General features: G+C 43.4%; 1 protein-coding gene across 1 annotated transcript in view; it reads left to right on the top strand.

The window, feature by feature from the left end:
- The window catches only part of LOC145412506 (protein grainyhead-like), an 841,526-nt gene that overhangs the window by 639,668 nt on the left and 178,932 nt on the right, over positions 1-22,926 (top strand). The window contains exon 5 of the mRNA XM_080282393.1: positions 20,729-20,738. Within this exon, the coding sequence (XP_080138519.1) occupies positions 20,729-20,738 (10 nt within the window). The remainder of the gene's footprint in view (positions 1-20,728; positions 20,739-22,926) is intronic.

Here is a 22,926-nt window from a genome sequence, read left to right as displayed (position 1 = left end):
ACAGCATTTTTATGAAGCAAGGGGAAAAAAAGAAATTGATGAGGAGAAACCAGGAACTCTTCTATCGGTAGGAGGAAAATATTGTAAGGATTAATAGATGCGAAGGGCAAAGACCTCTCCAGAGCAGAAGAATGGGAGTGCTGGAAAACACAGCATCAGAAACTAGACAATTATACCGTGGAGAAGCAAGACAGGGAAGGCGTACAGAGTAAAAGCTTCCCGGGAACAAAGAAAACTTGTAATGGGTGAGGCTGACATGAAGGGAGGTGCAGGAGGGGAACATATATACAACTTACACCAAGACCCAAACAAAGAAGGGAACAGCGTAGATATTTATAAAGGATCCTAACCAATTTACAAACATAAGAGGGAAGAGGATCAGAATTTATGTAGGATCCTACCCTATTTACAAGCATAGGAGGGAGGAGGACAAGCTTCTATAAAGGATCCTAGTTAATCTACAGGATTAATTAGTTTCCATGACAGATCGTTATGTTTTTCATGCTTTCTCGCTCTAATATTTACTCTGGTTTAACTGTGAAGCTTTTGACGGTTGTTTGAATGAAAATCATATATACAAACAATTATGTAAACATTCTTAAGCTCGGGAATTTTATAACTAGGACCCCAGACCAGCAGAGACCCTGTCCTAAACTGGTATATGGACCAGGGAAGCACCTCGGATGCTGGGATGGGGGAAGGGAGGTACAAATGACCTTCACCCACGTGCAGGTACGGAGGTACAGTCGGGAACAGAAATTCGAATAATATTTCACCTCATCTACTTCTCGTTTACGTCTGCTGGTTAACATTTCCAGGATGAGAGAATTTTGCTACGCTTCTATACGCATATGAGAGTATCTGGTACAATGCGTCAGGGAGGAAAGTGACGGACGTGCCTTGAGTGTGAAGTAGACGCAGTGAAATATAGCAGGCGAGGATTCATTTTTCTTTTTTCTCCTCTGCCTGTACTCCAAGCCAGAGGTCACGGAGCGAAAACCGGAGCCGCACACTCGCCAGCCTTGGCCAGAGATTATCAACAAGCTCCTCTCTCGGGACGATGCGTGGCTAATCCCCCACGTAGATGGATGGTCATGAGGCCTTGCAGCATGACATACCACAGCCCCAGCCTCGCCTCCCACCCAGCACTTAGGGAAGGTCATGTGTGGGGGTGCCTCCGTTCACTCTCATCTCACATCATCTCATCCCTTTGGCTGCCTGTTCACCCTTTGTTCACCACACACACACACACACACACACACACACACACACACACACACACACACACACACACACACACACACACACACACACACACACACACACACACACACACACACACACACACACACACACACACACACACACACACACACCAACTAATGAGAAGCGGAGATGTACTTGTTCCTTAAATCATGGGTTATTTACTTTCATCACACTCCAGCTGCACTCTGATCAAAACTTCAGAAATACATTCATTCTTTGAGTCGGTGATATTAGCACAAAAATGGATGTTCAAGCAATTTAGTATAACCTATTGCTTCTGGAGTAGAGACATCCCAGGTATTCCTCTGTATATACACCATTAATGCCAGAGATTGCGCAGTAACTCAAGTACATAACAAACATTAACAGACTAATGAAAAGACCATTCATTTATTTATCACATATTATTACATCTAATTTTTCTTCTCCAATAAATTCGTCAGTATGGGAATGCCCAGATTCCACAGACATTATCCCAGCTCAGTGCACAATAGTTGGCCGTTTCCTTGATCAGAGCTTGGTATAATGGAGGGAGGGGGGAGGTTGGGGGGTGTCGTGGGGATGGAGGAGGGGGAGGAGGAGCCGAGGGAGGGGGTGGGGAGAAGAGAAGGGAGGGGAGGTAATCTGCGCAGGGCCTTTCCTTCCTCGTACGGGAACTTGGCTGGCGTATGTTGTTCCTGTTGGATAATACTGGTGAAATCAGTTTATTCCCTCTTGCCGCTGTTCACACAAGAGTGCAGTTGGAGATTTGGATTTAACCACCTATTGCGGCTCTTGGTCTAAGGTAGGAATGTGACAGAACAAAAAATTGATCGTCTGTCGTAATGACCCTCGTGTTGTCGATAAATATAAACCCTTAAGCCTTCGTATATGGAGGGTTTCTTGTGGCCAAAATTCTGTAAGCATAGGAAACTCCCCTGACCTTTTTTTCATACCAGGTCTGTTTTTGCATATGGAACTTTATCATTTTTATGTTTTTATACAGTATGTGTCAATATAAGGAAATACAGTGGAAGACATAAATAGATTAGTAATATATATTATGCTGTTAAATTTATCCATTCCTTCATTCTCTTTTAGATGTGATTTCTTGTCTTTTCATTCATCCTTCTCTGTCATTTATTTTACACCTTCGCCACAAAGGCCTATCATTAGCTTTTATCCCGACACTCTCCTTTAACTCTCCCATCCACCATCATGTCCTGGTTTTAGCTCTTCCTATGCATCCTTTTTATTTCCCTTTCCCTTTTTTACACTTACCCCTTTCCATCCTGCCCCATTTATACCTCCAGGGTTCCCAGTGGCCTTAGGCTCCCCGTGAGAGGTAGCCTACATCAATAACCACACCGCCCCTCTATTTTTTTTTTTTTTCTTGTTTTCCTCTACCCACAATCCTGCTTTTTTTCCTGCCAACCTTCGTCTATATCTGGTCTTGACGCCGCCTGTCCGCCACCTCACGACTTATTGCTGCCTGGGTATAAGTCAGCATAACGCAGTATCTATCACGGATTACACCGGGCTTCAAGGGTACATTAGTGAGGTTGCTGTAGTTCCGTGTGTGTGTGTGTGTGTGTGTGATTTTATGACAGCTACCATGATTTTTTTTAATTCACCCAGCTACCATAATACTTCACAACCAAAATGGAACAAAAATTGAAGTGAAGAATTGCGAAAGAAAACATCTGGAAAGAGTACACTAACGTGCAAACTACTTTATCGTGTAATTTGGCGAAGATCCTTGGCAGACACGAACCCTGGTCACCACGTCATTAGGATCCACGATGGCTGACTCATATGTGGCCATTGGTCGGGCCCTCTTTAACCCCTTCATTACGAGAGATGTGTCCTAAGTCCCTTCAGCCTGGATGACGTCTTTTTTTTACTTTATTCTTGCCATTATCATGCGACTTTATTCATAATGGGACAAGCTTCTGAAAATTCATAGCTTAAATATAGCTTTCATTTTCCCTTCAGCTCATAAGGACTCCATTAAAATTAATAAAATCGACTGGCAGTAGCAGGAGCATACGAAAATAATATTCGCCGCCTAATTGAAAAGGCTAATAAAATCGTGTATCGGTTGTGAGAGACATCATTGAAAGTGACATTTTACTAAAGACTTGTGGAGGTTAATTTCTACTCCCCACCACTTGAGGTATCTCCCTATTTAGATTAAAATGTCTGGTGGTTGAAACAGTAAAGGTTATCGTAATTAGAGGATTAATGTAAAAGATATTCCAACATCTTTCACTTGGAGGTGGGCCTCATCTAAGCGAAATGATTATCTAGAAAAAAAAAAAAAAAAAAAAAACTTTGTACTGTTGAGTTTATGGATTACCAGTGTGTTTGTACAATTTCCACTACAGTTGGGAATGGTCACCCTTCTTTGGGACTGGCTAAATGAGAGCAAACTTCCAGCAAGAAGGAAAGGTACAAGTTGACAGACAGAGTAGAAAGAGTTTACTATAGCAGGGTGTAAGCACAGAAGCATTGTTCCACTATGTTCAAACCCTGTCCATTTACTTCACCTTCCTCTTCTTGTATCTGTCTTCTAACTGTATTCTTCTGTTAACTATAATCCAACACGGAACCATTCACTGTACCCTCGTCTTCTCCAACAGTCTCTACCCATCCTCTGCCACCACTCTTACACAGCCATGCCCCTCCCTGTCCACTCCTCCCCTACCTGACCCTCTTAGACCCTAACTCTACCTTTATGCTACCTTTCCTGCACGCCTTCCTCCCTTCCTTCCCTATCTCCTTTCTCCCTTGCTCCATCCATCCATCCACACGGTCTTTCTTCCCTCCATCCACAGATCTTAATTCCATACCCATTCCTTCCTCTGCGCTGTTTCCCCTTATATTTTCAGCGGTTCTTCCCTGTTTCTAACTCTTTTTCTACCGTCTTCGTCTTCACTCCGAGTCAGTCATAATCTATGCATTTTCGGAGTAAACACAATTTCTTGATTTGAGTATAATGATTCCTCCACTCCTCACTTACCATTATATTTACTTTCCACTCTCAGATGCTTTATTTTCTGACGTCAGTCCATCCAGCTTCCAGCGACTCCTCTCTCCTTCAGTCACTTTAATAATCCTTCCCTGAACCGTCACTCTTTCAATCCCTCCCTACTTATTAACGCACACTTACTTTCCTTCAAGAAAACTGCACTCTTTGATCTCCACTTAGCTATCCCCGTCCATCCTCCCCATCCACCTACCTCTTTCATTTTCTTTCCATCCCATCCCTTTGATTCTTTTAGTTACCTTGGTTTCAAAGACGTCTTCTTCTCCATCCAACTCCCTACCTCATTCACCCACCCACCCACTCCACCCCCATGTTTCCTCCTCCCCTTTCCACCCGCTCCACTCCGTGCTTCCTCCTCCCCTACCCACCCACTTCACCTCTGTGCTTCCTCCTTCCCCATCCACCCACTCCATTTCCAGCCCATTCACGCACCTCATCATCATTCACCAACTTCCTCTCCGCCCACCCACTATCATGCTTCTCACCCTTCACCTAACCCCTTCATTTGAGAGAGAGAGAGAGAGAGAGAGAGAGAGAGAGAGAGAGAGAGAGAGGTGGGGGGGGGTGCGAGTTATCAGTTCACCAGCAGTGCCCTTCTACTCTAGCCAAGTGGAAGGATGTGTTGTGACTCACACTTCCACTCCTTTTTTCCGCTTTTGTAGCACACGGGAGGGAAGCAAGAGAGAGAGAGAGAGTGAGACGGAAAATTAGAAAACACTTTTAAAAACGGAAAAATGTAATGAACACACCAATATCGATCACCGTCCCCCGCGTTTCACTTACAAAGCCCCCTGGGCGACTGGAAATAGTTTCAAATGGGTTTTTAATGTTCGACCCGCCCGTGCCCGCTTCACGAGGCGGGCAATTAGCGTTTCACTTTAGCCACGGGAGACACAGGGGTAATATATCAGGGCGCGGGAGGGTGCTTAGGAACAGAGGGGGTCATTATGGGTGGAAGGTATGGGTGGCCAGGGAGGAATTGGGCTGTTTGTGTGCCATTTAACCCTGGCACGAGCGCATATGGTATTTTTGTTCCAGCTAGAGCTTATTCAGGTGAGTGAGTCCCATGAGCCTGAGGGAGTCAATGGAGGAGATTGTCAGTATTTAGTCCTGTCACCGTCGGGGAAGCTCTAGTATTCTTATTCCAGCTGGACTTGATTAAGCTGAGTGGGTCATTGGAGCCTGCGAGAGTTAAGACCAGACTGAGAGTGATTACCATAGCTTGGCCAGGAGGAGAGAAATTAGACGTTTTTAGCGTTTGAACAATTATTCTAAGTAATCTAGTCCAACTACAGAAGATTTTGTTCTCCTGAGTGAGCCATAGGAATCTGTGATTAAAAACAGAGAGTATGTTAATTTGTATGAGTGAGCATGGAGGAACTAGACTACTGTAGTGGCATTTAACCCTCACATGGTCGAGGGAGCTCTAGCATTTCCTTATTTATCACCAGTTGTGAGTGATTTATGTTTGAATGGGTTGCCAATACTCTACCACCAGAAAACTTTATATATCTTAAGAGAGCCTCCCTACTAAAGGAGACGTTAATCAAGACAACATTGCATTGAAGGGAAGTAGTTTTGACATTAGTGTTACCATCCACCTTCAGAATCCAATTCACTGTTGATTTTTTAATCTATTTATAAATTTGGCATAGATATATTCATACCGTCTATTTTTGTATCTTATATATCTGGCATGCATATTATTTTCCATGGATATTTTGTATCCAAATATTTTCGTGCAGATAATTAAACTTTATATTTTTACCCAGTTATATATCTGGCAAACAAATATTCACTCTGTATATTTCTGTATCTCTATAAATCTAGGAAGGAAATATTCGAACAGTATAATTATGGATCTGCTTATTAATCTTGCATGCAAATATTCAGCCAGTTGTCTTCTGTGGTGCGAGGTGGTCCGGACCCCTGCCACACCTGACTGGCTCTGCACACACGACTGGACTCATCACTGCACAACCCTGCCTCACTGGGCGCGGAGAGAGGGGGAGCGGAGAGGACAGGGAGGGAGGGAGGAGGTAGCAGAGAGGACAGGGAAGAAGGAGAGAGAGAGAGAATTTAGGTGCTAATTTGGAAGAAGGGATGAATGGATCGTAGAAGAAAGATGTAGGGAGAGAGAAAGAAAAGAATGTATAAGAAGCAGCAGGAGAAGACGAAAGCACGGGAGGTGTGAAAATGGTTAGGAAAGGAGGATAGAGAGAGAAGGGGAGAGAAAGAGTGAGAGAAGGGAGGGAGATTTGAAAGTGGGGGAGGGGTGAAAACTGAAGACGGAGATAACGAGAAAACAGAAGTGATTGAGGAAGGTCAGAATGATAAGGAAATAAGGGGGAAAAATATATAGAGATAGAGAAGAGGAGGTGAGAGAGAGGAGGAGGAGGAAGAAGAGGAGGAGGATACTGTAAGAGGAAGAAACCAGATGGGGAGAAAGGGAAGGGTCAGGGGTGGAGGAGATAAGAATTACCAGTGACTATGAAATGGAAGATACAGTATATACTAGAAAATGTGAGTAGGAGAGAACCGAGAGGGAAGCCGAACCAGGACGTGGAAGGAAAGGGAAGGTGAAACGAAAGGAGGAAAGAATGGGAGTGGGGGAGGTGAAAATTGACGACGAGGGGTAGGGGGGAGGAAGGCAAAGGAAGGAGGGAGGGAGGGGGGGGAGGCAAGAGAGAGAGGGGAGGTAAGAAAGGGAGGGAGGGGAGGGGGAGTACCAGTGTGTCATAAAACGAGGAGGGGGGACGACTTACCCAGACATTCCAGCTTTGTTTTTTTTTCTAACACCCTTAAGCTTTTACTTTTTAGCTTTTTTTTTAGCTTATTTTTTTCTCCGTGTGGTTTAGCTTCGGGTACGGTGAGGCGAGTAGGGGATGCAAGTCGGAGTGGGGCTCTCTTTTTCTTCCCTCGTTTTTTTCCCTCGATTTTTTTTTCCCCTCTTGCTTGCGGTTTATTCTCCTGTGTTTTTTTCTCCTCCGTATCGGCCCTCGTCGTTGGAGGTGAGGTGCATTGCTGGTGTTTTTTTTTTCTCTCTGTTTTTTTATGCAATGGTTTATGATGGGCTGTTCAAGGTGCTCCATGGCGCTACTGTCCGTGCATATGGAGCAGTAAATTTTTTTGCCATTTTTTTTTTGTCTTGTCTTTTTTTCTTGTCTTTTTTTCTTAACAGCCATGGCACCTTCACCTGCTTGGGATGCATCGAAAGTGTCCACCATCCTTTTTTTTTTTTTTTTTTTTTTGAGCACCTTATTCACCAACACCTGACTCACACCTGACTCTGCTACATTTGACTCAGTTGACTCATCCACACCTGACTCATCCAAACGTCTCACCCACTCCTGACCCATCATCTGACTCATCCAAACCTGACTCACCCACATCTGACTCATCTATGCTTGACTCGTCCACCTCTCTCTCTCTCTCTCTCTCTCTCTCTCTCTCTCTCTCTCTCTCTCGTTGTCGTGAAGCTCAAGCATATCATTTTCACTTAACTCATATCTTCCTCCTTTTCATTTCCCCCTGTTTCATCTCGCTTTACCTGACGTTTTCCCTTATTATCTTTTCTTTTATCTCTCTTTTTCCTCCTTCATTTCACTTCGCCTTTTATTCCTCTTTATTCTTTTTTTTTTCCCTCGTCCATTTCCCCTTACCTTTCGTTTTCCATTTCTTTCATTTTCCTTTACCTTTCTTTGTCCCATATTTATTCATTCACTCTCGTTCTCTTTTGTTTATTTTTGACTTTCCATTTTTTCATTTCCCTTTACTTCTCTGCGTCCCATATTTATTCACTCACCCTCATGTTCTCTTTCCTTCACTCTTTCCCTTTCTTTCATTTCCTTTCACCCTTCTTTATCCCTTATTTTTTCATTCGCCCTTTTCATTCACTCTCCTTCACTCTTCCCTTTTCCCTTGGTTAGTATACAGCACTACTCAGGCCATCACACCAGGCCTAAGGTAACGGGTCACTTAAAGTATATTCGATGACCCTGGTTAAACTCGACTGACCCTACTGGTTTGGCTATCTTCACACACCCTCCGTCATCCCTCCCCCCACCCTCACTATCTCCCCCCCCCCCAGTCTATTCTCTTGCTATCTCTAGACCCACCTTTCCCCTCTCCCCCATCCTCACTATCTTCCCTTACATTTCCCTCCTTTCCCTAGGCACCCTTCTTCCCTTTCCTCCACGCTCAGCATTTTCCCCTCCCCTCCCTTTCTCTCACCATCTGCAGACTCCCCCCCTCCCCATCTCCAGATATCCTCTCTCCCCCTTCCCCAGTCCTCACTATCTTATCCCCCTTTCAACATCCTGCTGTCTTCAGCCGCCCCTCTCCCATCCCCCCCTCTCACCCCGAGCTCTCAACCTCTTCCCTATGCTTTCACTATCTCCACTTTCTGAATACTCCCCACCCCTCACTGTCTGCAACCCTTTCCCATTCGCTCATTCATGTCTTCCCCCACCTATCTCTCGCCCCCGTCCATCCCCATAGTGATGACATTGGTAGTGATTTTGATATTTCAGGGCAGTAGGGTGCTTATTAATTCACAGAAATTCACATAGATTCACATAATATTTCGGAGATTCATATAACCATACCTTCACATATACTTCCTAGATTCACACAAATTCTCATAGCATTACATAAATTCTCGCAGATTCGCATAAATTATCATAGATTCACATAAATTCGACTGTTGGCGATTTGAAATACCCCAAAGATGACGGTCTAACCTGTGGTGGCGGAATCTTAAGTTGGCTACAGGGGGTGGTTGGTGAGGGCGCACCTGGAAAACCTCGTTCAATTCTTGTGCCTGTCGGACTGTTGGACAAAGTTTGCTTCACCCTTACCCCTGTTTGCCCAGTAGGACAGTTGGAGACCTGGATGTAACTTAGATGGGTGCGTGTCGTACTCCAGGGAAAGACTGAGCCAGCAAAAATGAAAAATGCCTATATAACTGCAGAAATAAGTAGTTTTGGGCTGCATAGGTAAACAGTTAAGGAAGAAGGTGCAAGTGGACTACCTGTGTAAATAGTTAAAGATATACTAGGCTCTTTTTACCTTAATTTGGCACTTCCTTTGGCATCTTATTTCACGTAGCCCAGTAGCAGAAAAAGACAATACTGCTCTGCATCCTTTCCTTAACACGTATCTTGTGACTAGTACCATATTCCCTTTCTAATCTAGTGGTACAATTGGGCACTCAGGATGGAGAGATGTTACTTTTAGGCCAGGTTAGAGGAAAGGGATAAAGTACTGGGCTATAGAAATAAACAGTGAAGATGCTATTGGAGTACAGAAATTAGCAGTTAAGGAAGAAGAAGCAAATTGGCCTCCTTAGCCGAAAACAATACCGTCTTAAGTAATGGATGGGAGAAATTATAGATACCCAAGGCCGGTGGGACAAGACACTCCGTTATCTTGTTGGGGTGACGAGTTCTGCCCCTTCAATTCTTCGCCACTTAGAGAGAGAGAGAGAGAGGATACTGTTAAATCCCCACCTTACAGATCCAGCAACTTGTTCTTTAGTTTAGTAGTAGTATTAGTAGTAACAGTAGTAGTCGTTGTAGAGGTAGTAGTAGTAGTAATGGTATTAGTAATAGTAGTAATCTCCAGACGTTTGAGTTCACCTTACGGGAAATTGTTCGAGCCAGAGTAGTTAGGTATACACGTAACCTCCATTTGTCCCACTACATAGACATTTTCCTAAGCTAGATGAAGTCGCCTAGACCCTTTTCACTATAACTTGGCCTAAAACACTGCCATCTCTTCATCTCACATACTGAGCTGTAGTAAAGATCAGCGCTAGAATAGGCTATGATGCTGGTCTCGAAGAAGTGCTGTGGAAAGGATGTTGAACCATGCAGTATTGTCTTCGGCCACTGAGCTAAGTTAATTAAGCTGCAGAAGGACGATAATCTGGTCGAAGTTACGGTGAAAGGAGTATAGTTGCATCAAAAGTAAATAAATCGCTGCATTAAAGGTGTTAACTCTTCTAATTCAGTACAATCATTATTGTAGAGTAAATTTTTGCTTCCTCTAGACGATTTTATTCAGCTTGCAATTGATCTGTTACAATGAAGAGGTGAATGAAGGCCAGGTCCAACCCCTCCTGTTCTCAAAGACTGCCCTGAGCCGAAGAAAACCGTCTGGAAATAACACAACTTAGCCAGAACAAAACGTCCTCAGGGTGAAAGGGTTAATATAGACACATCAAGGGTTATCATCATCATCATGAAAATAATCCTTAGCATCCATCAATCATCATCATCAGCATCATAATCACCATGAAACATCTCCAAGGTACCATCATCATCGTCGTCGTCGTAGTCGTCGTCGTCGTCAGTAGCTTGTGTTAGTCAGATGGACGTGACCACATTTTGCAAGCGCGGTGCGGGTCATGAGAGGGACAGGCATCATCACCACCACCATGAAACTCCTAAGTCTTTCATGATCACCATCATCATCACCAACATCACCATCAATCATCATTACTTTGTGTTCGTCGGATGGAAATGGCCACTTTTTGCAGGCTAGAGAGAGAGAGAGACCTTGCAAAAGTTAAGACTCTCTCTCTCTCTCTCTCTCTCTCTCTCCTTCGATTTCTAACATACCTGGTAATTAGGCCTACATCATGCAACATTTCCTACAAAAACTAACTCTGGAAGTTAATAAAAAATTTCTTCATTGACTTAGACGAATAGAATCTGATCAGTGGAAGAAAATTGTGATAATCATGCTCTTGGCTGCTTCCATTTTCCTTTATCTTTTTGTTATTTAATTTTTTTACATTTTTGGGGGAAGTATAAGTATTAATATATTCTTTTCTTTGCAGGTATGTGTTAGGTGCAGTCTTGGAGGTAAAGGTTGGTAAGTTATTATTATTATTATTATTATTGTTATTATTATTGTTATTATTATTATTATTGTTGTTATTATTATTATTATTATTATTATTATTATTTATGGAAGGTGGAGCCAACTACCATCCACTCATTTGATGTAGTAGATTATTGAAGGCAGGTGAGAATTCAAGGTTTGTGGTTAATGGTGCGGAGTTATGGAGAGAGAAAGAAGGGGGGAGGGGGAGGAAGTGAGTGCTAGAGTGAGTTTGCATGCTGAAGGGGTAAGTTGCCGTCACTCTAACAAGCTTTCACCAAGTGCGAATTAATCTGTCCAGTCATGTCCCGTCGACCATGTGTTGCTGTAATGGTAGTAGTGGTGGTGTCCGTCGACTGTGTTGGTAGTGGTTGTTGTGGTGGTGATTATAGTGTCCGTCGACCATGGTGGTGGTGGTGGTGGTGTGTGGTGGTAGTGTCCCTCGACCATGGTGGTGGTGGTGGTGGTGGTGGTGGTCTGCTATCAGCAAAGTGGGAAAAAAGGCCATGATGATGATGATGATGATGATGATTACTATTATTGTTATTATTATTATTGTAATTAATGGTGGTGGTGCTGGTGGTAATATCATCTTTTTTATCATTAAAGATTCCCATGCAAAATTTTCGTGAAACCCCATTATCATTATCGCCTTCCATAAAATGACTACCAGTGCTCCTCTCGCCACTGACGAACCTGACGGATGGCACCTGACAGAGTAATAGGCTTACTTGCTTACACATACTAATTTGGTGTCATGGAAACTACACCTTTTTGCATTGGGTGAATATACTCGTAGGTGTCGATGATTCATGTTGAGGCTGGAAAGTAAATGTTAATGATTCTGTACAGGTTCCCCGGGAGTATTTGTGTGCGTGTGGGTGTGAGTGTAGGTATGTGTGTGCGTTAAATTGCCAGTGTACGTGTCAGCCCAGATTTAAGTGTATGATAATTTGTACACACGATGGGAGGTATGTATTTAGAGCGGCCCGCACCTACACCAGCTTATGTCTCGGTCAGTTCTCCTTCATCTGTGCTCACCCCTCATCATTCAGACTCAGCCCTCATTCTTTCTGCCCCCACCCCACCCAGGCCTCATCCCACTCAGCTGTAGCCGCACTCAGTCCTCACATTCACCCACTCAGTCCCCACATTCACCCACTCAGTCCCCACATTCACCCACTCATTCCTCACATTCATCCACTCAGCACTTACATTCACCCGCTCAGCACTCACATTCACCCACTCAGCCCTTACATTCACCCATTCAGCCCTTACATTCACCCACTCGGCCCTTACATTCACCCACTCAGTCCTCATATTCATCCACTCAGCCCTCACATTCATCCATTCAGCACTCACATTCATCCTCTCAGTCCTCACATTCACCCTCTCAGGCCACATATTCAGCCACTCTTCTTTCACTTTTAGCCTGGCCCACATCTGCCCCTTCCTCTCGAGTTATCAGCCATCTGTGCTCGACGACTCCCATTAACCCAGCAGTGCCCCCGTCCCTCTCACTGACGCCACGCCTGTTAAATAACACCACCACTTAATTGCTACCTCCTCCACTTGTAACAGCTTTGCACTCTTTCTCCAACTTTGACACATTCGATATCTGTCTGTCTGTCCATCTGTCTATCTATATCAATCCATCCATCCATCCATCCATCCATCCATCATCCGTCTGTCTATCTATCTATCTATCTGCCTTCTTGTTTGAACTGAATACTCTAGTTAATGAAAATGAATGTCGATGTTTGTCGTTTTTAAGGTCAAATTTGATTATTATATTTTCGCTATAGAAGTTTGCAATCTAGCTACACTGAAAGAAATTCATATTAGAGTCGAAGATTTAATAACTAGATTTTTTAAGAAAGGGGGAGTGATTATTCTTGTTTGGTGACTTCTTGTTTAGTTATATATAGAAACATACGAGTGTGACGGGTGGGATAAGGCGCCTCCCTCTGACGCCCCCGTAACTGTGTCATCCTAAGCTGCTCGTAAATCACCTCCTGACGGATGACCTCGCCTCTCTTGCCACATTGCCATAACACAAGAATCTTTTTAAGGCCTTCACCACGGAGGGTCACCACTCAGATGTAAGAGATCTCATTTATGTCGAACTGCTTTCTTTAGCGATGGAATAATTGATAAGCTTAACAGTGTAGGTGCCTAAGTGAATTCAGTTCTTATCGCAGTTATATGCCCATCTTCTGTATAATGTATTCCTTGATGTACCTAATAAACCGGCTGTGTAGAGAAGCAGCCTGACCTTTCGTGCCGTGATAAACTATAGCCTTAGGAGAGATAAAAATGTACCACAGAGAGTCGTGTGAAGGTGTCTTAAAGAGATAATTTTCGCACTCTCGCTCGTTCCTCTCAGAACTTCCATTAGTCCCATACCTCTTAGCTAGGACTGATGGCTCTGATCCTGGCCTAATTTCTCTCGTATTCCTTTTACCACCAGCGAAACGGGATGGACCATTTTACACCTGATGCATCCCAAGGTATTCATTTTTTAGTTGATGAAAATGGTACAAGACAAACTGGGTGGTAGACTGACAGGTAGAGGGACAGTGAGCAGGTATATCTAGGTAGTGGGACAGGTAGTAGGTAGATAGGGGTAGGGGTGCAGATAATTGAACAGGTAGGGGGAGACAGGTAACTAAGCGGTAGGGAGAAAGATAGAGAGCAAGTAGAGAAGCAGACAGAGGGGCAAGTAGCCAACAAGTAGAGGAGCAGGCAAGGGGACAGATGGGGGAGGGGGCAGGTTGTGGAATAGGTAAGAGGACGGGTAGCCAACAGTTAGAGCGACTGGAAGGGGGACAGGTAACAAGACAGACTGGAAAAGAGGTAGGAGGACAGGTAGCCAAAACGTAGACGGGGAGGTATGGGGACAGGCAGAGAACCAGAAGGTAGGAGGACAATTAGGCAACAGGTAGAGAAACAGGTAGAAGAATAGGTAGAGGAATATATAGGGAGACAGGTAGCCAATAGATACGGTAGGAGGACAGGGAAAGGGAACAGATAATCAACATGTAGCCGTTTTATGTGTTGGCGTGACGACTAAGTCGAGTAGAAAAACTCTCCTCTCGCTCAGTGCGGGGAGAGGACGCTGATGCTGTACTTTGTCTGCTGTTAACGTGGGTCTATAAACTGCCATATGTACACCTTAAATGCAGAGTTATAACAAGAGATTAACGCTAGAACGGTGGTAATTTCGAAAAAGTGTCTTGGAAAGGATGTAGAACAGTATTTATTGTCTTTATCTGCCCATGAGCTCAGGGAAAGAAGCTGCATAACGACGAAAATCTCCGCTAAGCAAAGTTGAACGAACTATTGCTGTTATTTAGCTCTTACAGTGCTAGGAACGTCGATAGAATTATGTGTCTTCGTGCTGAATGTGTTAACGATGAAAGCCCGTTTAATTGTTTCCAACCCCCTCACTACCAGGAGTGTCTCATAAGAAGAATACTTTGAATCCCATTTGGAGGCAGCAAGAATAGAATTAAAACACATTATCGTCGTCCAAGGGTCATTTCTGGGGATGATGATGTTTATAAACTTCCATAAACGGAAGTAGTGTAAATCATTGCTTGTGTATACCCTTGCTTTCAATTACCATAAATCACTCTTTTCTTTTCTTTTTTTGTTTTTGTTATTATTACTCACTCTGGTTTGGTTGTGAGGTGCATGGCTGGTGTATGAGAGAAGATGAAAGTAACAAGCTGGAGTGTGATGCGCAGTGATGGTTGCGCGTGCCAGCCCTGGTAGATGTGAGGAGGTGAGAGGCTGCCGTGTGTACAGTGTGTGTCAAGAGTTGGCTTAATATTATCGTCGCTTCTGCTTCACACTTTCCTCTACTGGCTAATATTCCCAAACTGAGAGAAAGCCCTGACATGTCTCTTCACCCATAGCTGAGTCTCTGATATGCAGCGTGGGGGAGGAAAGCGATGGATGTGCCCCGTGTGTGAGGCAGGCGAAGTAGAATCATAAGCGAACTTTTGTCCCCGGCAGTATACGACTAGCAGCACACGAGGGGTAGACAGCACGGCGCGATTTACGACTGTCTGTGGTCGTTATCTGTCGCCCTTCTCCAGTCATTAAATCATACACACCACTCGCACTGCACAGGCTCACCCGAACGGAGCACAAATTTATGGGAGACAATTTTTTGGCCATTAAAAGCTTGTTCAGAGGAAACCCATACAAGATCGTAAGTAATGTAGCCATAGACGTGAGGGAGCCATACAAGGTCGTAAAGTAAGGTAGCCATAGACGTGAGGGGAGCCATACATGATCGTAAAGTAAGGTAGCCATAGACGGTGAGGGAAGCTATACAAGGTCGCAATGTAAGGTAGCCATAGACGTGAGGAGAGCCATACAAGGTCGCAATGTAAGGTAGCCATAGACGTAAGGGGAGCCATACAAGGTCGCAATGTAAGGTAGCCATAGACGTGAAGGAGCCAGAGAAGGTCATAAAATAAGGTAGCCATAGATCGTGACATGTAATCTACACAATAGCTTCAGTCTGACGACGTATTTTTCATCCTGTTTATTGGTGATCATACTGTTTTTCGTAATTTATCGTTTTCATTCTCTCTCTCTCTCTCTCTCTCTCTCTCTCTCTCTCTCTCTCTCTCTCTCTCTCTCTCTCTCTCTCTCTCTCTCTCTCTCTCTGAAATACCTCTATAAAAAAATACAAACCTATATACAAGCATCCCTATACACAAATTTAAGAGGGTTTATAAATGCCTCCTCATTTCATCTCCTCCATAGAGCAAGGAAGGTGTTGATGTTTGGGTGAGAAAGATTTACGGTCCGGATGTTGAAAGGAACGAGCGGGGCAAAAACGAGTGAACAAGGGGAAGAAGTGGAAGGAGAGTTAGCTGGGGAATGAATTGGAGGAAAGCAAGTACGTACACACACACACACACACACACACACACACACACACACACACACACACACACACACACACACACACACACACACACACACACACACACACACACACACACACACACACACACACACACACAGGAAACAACAGGCTAGCTGACACATGGTTAAGGATGCTGCGGGGGGTATAGTAGGAAGTGAATGATGAAGACGAGAGAGAGAGAGAGAGAGAGAGACGTGGGGGAGGGGAGAAAAATGTCCCTTGAGTCACCTGGTAACCCTGTTGTTTGAGACAGACAGACAGATGACCTGTTAGAGATAGAAAGAAGAGGAAATGATTGCACTGGAGAAAGAGATTGATAGAATTGTATATGAGAGAGAGAGAGAGAGGAGGCAATGTATCAAACCTGGAGACACGTAGCGGCCATGTTTGGAAGGAGAGTGATAATACTGCAGTTCCTGATGGCTTTTTTGGCCTGAATAGATTGCTAATAGACTCTTATCTCAGGCAGCCATCTGAAAGTTAGCTCTGCTCTCTCTCTCTCTCTCTCTCTCTCTCTCTCTCTCAGATAAAGAAATAAATCAGTACGTACTCTTACCTCTATGCTTTTCATCTAACATATCAGAATACTTATTACTGAGTGGGATATTCTGGATAATATATTCAAATATTAATGTCACTAAAAAAGTAAATAAAAAATAAAGTTAAAAAGTATATAGCAAACATGATTTAGTACCACCCTACCAATAATACTGTAGAGGAAAGTATATATAAATTTATCCTGATATACGTAAGCTTTATAAAGGTGAGAGTAGCAAAGAGTGTGTTAGCTTAGTGAAAGGAGTAAAACACACACACACACACACACACACACACACACACTCGTAAGTATTAGTGAAGCCGATAAAAATTAAGGAAAAGAAAGAAGCACCTAATCTGAGGCCGGCCACATCTCTTTCCGAGTCCATTCTTCCAAATTCCAGACGATTTTCTTCATCTCGGAATTAATCTCTAGTTTTCAGGGGGTTAACCAATGCTACATCTAAATCCTGCAGTTCCAAAAAATCTCTTAAAGCTGAGCAAAATCGTCTGGAGAGTGGGTGAAGAGAAGGGGTTTGTCTGGGATGATGCGGGCGTTGGTGTGGGAAGAGGGAGTGGTGATGAATTGAGATGGAGTGGCTTGGGAGCGTTCATATCCTAACCACCCAGCTGAGCATAGGTAGTGGGTGGGGTCAGGCAATAGAGGTAGATAGATAAGGTGATAGATAGGTACAGTATATAAGTGGATAAATATATATATATACACGTGTCAGACAGATGCATACTTAGATTAGACGCATAAATGACTATATAGTAGTTTGACAGATAGCGGTAGACAAACTGTGATTTATAATTTAATACGTGGAAAAATATTTTGATTGACAGTGTAACAGATGAATTGAAAAATCGACAGGAAGATCGATGGACTAACAGACAGATTGTCAACTTACATTTAGTCACCCTTGCTGTGCCTGTGATCAAACCCAGGAAGGTTATTCACTTCAGTATGATCAGGTAAAAGGTACACAACACAAATTATTATTATTATTGTCATTGTACTGTTAAGTCACCAGATAGGCAGACCTCCGACCCTCCATCTTTTCTTGGTACCGGTAAATCTAGTATTGCAACAGCCTAAAAGTAACACCTAATAAAAAGTATGTCCAAGGATCTGTTTGCCTTCAGTTAACTTTCTGTGCTTATGTGTGCCCAAGCGTCCCGTTACAACACCACCCCGATAGATAGATATACAGGTAGATAGATGGTCAGGGGAGCCTCCACCCTCTCACGATAATGCAACAAGTATAACAGGTTGAGGCAGACACCCGACTACAACTTTCCAAGGTTAAGTGTTTCATCAGGTAGGCCAAGTTTGATGTTCTTGTGTTTGTCTAGGCTTCCCGTTACTTAGCAAAAACACCACCACTACACCCCCCCCCCCACACACACAAACATCCACTGCCCCTTTCCCCCCCTCCCCTCCCCCAGTCACACCTGTCTGCGCCCCGGAAAGGTGGACCACAACAACAAAACGTCCTCAACTTTACTGCCTCCGAAGCACACCGTTGACATTCCTGATCCTCACAGTCTGTTCCTATGCTCACCTTGCCACGTGTCTCATAGCCAGGGTCAATGAGCGTTTGATAACTGACCCTCCCACTCTAACCTTCCTTCCCTCCCTCCCACTCTCACCTTCCCTCCCCCCCTCCCTCCCTCCCTCCCTCAAAGCAAAACACCTTTAATGTAATCCATCTTTGGCACTTCCTCATTCTGACTTAACTCTCTCGTGGGGCATTTGTTTCTACTTATATCTGACTCAGTGGTGCTGTTTTGTGTGTGTGTGTGTGTGTGTGTGTGTGTGTGTGTGTGTGTGTGTGTGTGTGTGGTGGTGTACAGTAAGGTGGTGTTTACTAGACTGGAGATGATGTAAGGGGGTCAGGGTGGGAGGGAGATTAGTAGGTGGTGAAAGGGTATGGTGAATCAAGAGTAATGAGGATGAGCAAAGAAGATAAGGGGGGAAAAGATGATGAATGAGGATAATGGAAGAATAAGGGGAAAATGAATGTGCTGAATGAGGGCAGATGGTGAAGGTGTGAGATGAGTCGAGGAAAATGGGGATGAGCTGAAAAAGGTAATGGAGGAAGCCTTGATCAGATGAGAGGGAATGAACATGTATTTAACACAGAAATTGGCTGTGAATGGCAGGGTTTGATCAAGGGAAATGGGGATAAGTGAAATGAAATAGGAGGGGAAATTAGATAATGAAAGAAAAGAGGAATGAATGGATGTTTGGTAAATGGGGAAGTAGGAGATGAAGAAGAAGGGTGAAATGAGATGAAAAAACAGCGTAAAAAAAGGGAGATGAATAAACGATGGACGAGAGAGAGAGAGAGAGAATGACTGCAGGTGTGATGAATAGGTGTGATGATAAATGGTGATGTGCTCAGGTGATGGATGGTGATGACAGGCTCTTGTGGTACTCTGAGTGATGCAGGTACATGATCATCGAGGTGCTTGATGATGATGATAGTGATCTTGGGTGATAATGCTGGGTGTAATGGTGACAGTGGTAAATGTTGTCACTATATCTTCTTAATGACATGTTCTGAATCCCTTTGCAAATTATGTAGCGCTTCTTCCATAGCTACTTACTCTGCACAGCACAGCTCAGTAATCTTTTGTATATTATTGATTCTAAGTATGTTGATAATTTAACCATATAAATAACGTAAAAGACAAGGTTAAAGGTGTACTATTCAGGATAAATCGCTGGTGAACAGGGACCACGAAGCCACCTGTACCACTTACAGTACCACCACTAGGCTACCTGCGATGGTGGTACAGCTGTGAGCAAAAGTTTGTCGATACATCTTTTCCTACCTGTGACAGTGGAAGATTTTACATGAACTATTTTTGTGTGAGAGCAATATAAAGCAGGTGAAAAAAGACGTTTGAGAAGGATGGATACTCTTTGTCATTTGGGAAGGACTGAGAAACATGGAAGGTAGGACACAGCTCTTGGGGAAAATCGTCGGCGAACTTTTTCTCCTGCCTGTAGACCTGGCTGTTACGTAACCTCCTGATTTCGGTGATTTTTTTTTTCATACTCAGGTTTCCAGCTTGTCTTTCAGAAGATGAATAAAATCGTCTGAAGATTGAAAAAAGTTGGAAAGACGTCCTCTAGGTGAAACGGTTTACGAAATTCTAAAATGTGCCCAAGAAAGACACAAAAAGGCAGCGACAGAAAGGACGCGAAAAGAGGAAGGGAGACGGAAAAACCGAGCATCAATATTGGGATTTTGAGAAACAGGAACAAACATTATTAAAAACGGGGAGAAAGATGAATTATTGTTAAAACGATAAGCTCGTCAAGTTGTCCATATTATCACGGAAGTTTCTGTTTGGTTTTTGTTTTGTCGATTGTTGTCTCCATTCCTCCATGGGTTTATCTCCTCTTCCTGGTTTTCTTATCGCGAGGGCTGTGTTTGAACTTCTCATCTGTTTAAATTAATGTCTCCATGTCTATTTTACATCAATATATGGTGTGTTTGATTATTTTTTATTCTTAGTTTTGGTACTTTCACTCTTCCTTCATTATCATCAGCATCTATCTTTTCAGTTCTCTTGTTTACTTGCCTCTCTCTCTCTTCGATTCGTTTCCTCATTTGCTTCTCCTTCTTCGATTCCTCTGTTTATTGGCCTCTCTCTTTTCGATTCTTCTGTTTATTTGCTTATCTTTTTTCAGTTTTGCATTTACGTCTCTCTTATCTGGTATTTTGATTTGTTTCTCTTTTCATTTCTTTTGTATATATGCTTCTCTCTTTTCGTTTTTGTATACTTTCGTCTCTTTTCCATTCTTTTTTCGTTTCTTTCTGTTTAGCCTCATACACGTACTGAAAGATAGTTAAGTGATGCGTATATGAATACAAATATAATACATTCATTTATACTCACACACAGGCACATCAGTTCTCACTCATGTCAAGATGAACCTTCAAAATAAAACAAAACGATGGGTCAGGACAAAAGTAATAAGATGATAGTGAAAAAGATTATGTCTCGTTCATTTTAACTTGGCGGAGATTTTCGTCCTGTTGTAGCTTATTTGCCGTAGCTCAGTGGCAGAAGAAGACAAATACTATGGTTGTATAACATATCTTCCCATTAGCACGTCTTCGTGACTAGCACCAATTTTTAGTGCTGACCTTTTGCTCTCGCTCAGCATTCAACGTGGAGAGATTTTCGTCTTGTTGCAGCTTATTTCACCTACATCAGTGGCTGAATAAGGCATTACTTCGGTTCTAATCCTTTCCGTAGCACTTTTTCGTGATTACCACCATATTCTAATGCTGACCTATTGTTACAGCTCAGTAGTCACCTTGGCGAGATATTTTTGTCCTTAAGTAACACCGAGGCCTAGAGCTAGATGTATACTTAGATCACACTTACGCTTAGAACTAAGCTAAATGCCGTTTGTCAAGGTGGGGGGTGTGGATGTCTTTAGCTTTCCCTCAGACAAGCATCCCGCTATTCCCTCCCTCCCCCCCTCCCTCAAAAGGCTCACGATTTCATTTCCATTATCCCACGGAGAGATGTGCAAGGGGCAACTGTCCTCGATATTTACAGCCGCTCCCTAAAAACAAACACTGACTGCTTTTCGTCTTGTCCTTTGTCAACCTTGCCACGTGCCGAGAAGCCAGGGTCAATGAGGCTTGTGTTCACCTCGTCTAGACCCAAAAGCACTGTTTGTTTCCATGTTCGGTATTTCCGCTAGCTTATGTAACTGTCTGGATGGTGTTTTTCCGCTTCGTTTTATAGCTGCCTGTTTTGATTACTGGCTTTCTGGTGGTGTTGGTGACCTTTGATGATGCTGAGTGGGTGTGTGGGTGGTGATGAAGAGATGTGGTGATGGCGTAGTGGTGTTATGATGGTATGGTACGATGATATTATGCTGGCGGTGAAGGTGTGGTGGTGATGGTGGTGGTATGGTGGTGCTGACGGTATGGTGGTGGTAGTGGTTGTGGTGTTATGATGGAGGTGATGGTATGGCGGCGGCGTTGTGGTGGTGGTAGTAGTGCAGTATGGTGGTAGTGTAATGGCGGCGGTATTATCGTGGCAGTAGTGGTGCATGATGATGGTGATGATGGTAAAAGGTTTGTTGATAAGAGTGACGAAGGTGACAACTGGTGATGAATGATGTAATGATGATGCGGATAGTGATTAACCAATTCTGTCCACTTGCCTTTTTGTACTTTTTCAATCACCTTAAGATTATTATTCACCTTTTGTTAAATTTTTCGAAATGAAGACGTTAGACAACCTTCGTTATCTCAACACTCGAGATCTTCACCCAGCTGAGTAATATCGTCTGGAGGTATCTAGAAGTAAATGGGTCGTCGTAATGAAGAGGTTGATAGGGAAGCATGCAGTGATTATATTGATTATGTTGGTTTATGAAATTGCCTGGCTCATGATTAGCAGACGGGAAAGATGCATGACCGCAGTATTAGTCATGCAGCGCTAAAATACTGGTGAAGGCATCTAAACAAACAGATGTTGTGATGTTATTGTTGCTGTTGTTGTGGCTCCAAGCTCATCTGAATGTGAACCTGGTAGACTTCAGGATAATATTGCACATTTCTCACAGTCCACCGTCCTCTTTGGGGATAGGGAAGGAACTGAGAGACGGACAGAGCCGCCGCCTGGTTATATCAGTGCCACCACGTGAAGGCGTCCCTCTCCAACACCTCTAAACACATAAATAATTCAGATGGAACACAAATCTCAAGGGGTAATCGTTTTGTATTTTTTCGTTTTTCATTTTTTTTTTTCGGTTTAATCTTTCCATTCCCCGTCTTTATCACGACCCTTCTAAATATCTTATAATTAACATGCTCTTTAACCCTTTCAACCCAAGTACGTCTTTTACATTATTCCTACGATCTCCAGACGATTTTATTCAGCTTGGGAGAGCTTATTGCATTGGGGAGGTAATTGAAAGCTCTATCTGACCTCCTGGGTTAGAAAAGTCTCTCTTAAATTCAGTAAAACCATTTGATACCGGAAAGAGTAAAATCTAAGAATTTATCATTTTGTGTGTGTGTGTGTGTGTGTGTGTGTGTGTGTGTGTGTGTGTGTGTGTGTGTGTGTTTGTATACAGATGCCAATTTACAGTAAATACGTACAGAGTGCACATGGGCACTCATATACATTCATAGACATTTAGGTTCCTAACGCAAAGCTGCATAAGTTTGAGAGAGAGAGAGAGAGAGAGAATGCCCAGTCTGTCTCCGCCTAT

The sequence above is a fragment of the Coenobita brevimanus genome, chromosome 93 (genome assembly GCF_032717465.1).
Source record: "Coenobita brevimanus isolate Jiangsu-jjx chromosome 93, ASM3271746v2, whole genome shotgun sequence".
NCBI lineage: Eukaryota > Metazoa > Arthropoda > Malacostraca > Decapoda > Coenobitidae > Coenobita > Coenobita brevimanus.
The sequence above is the reverse complement of the archived record's forward strand: the minus strand, read 5'-3'. Positions and strand labels throughout refer to the sequence as shown.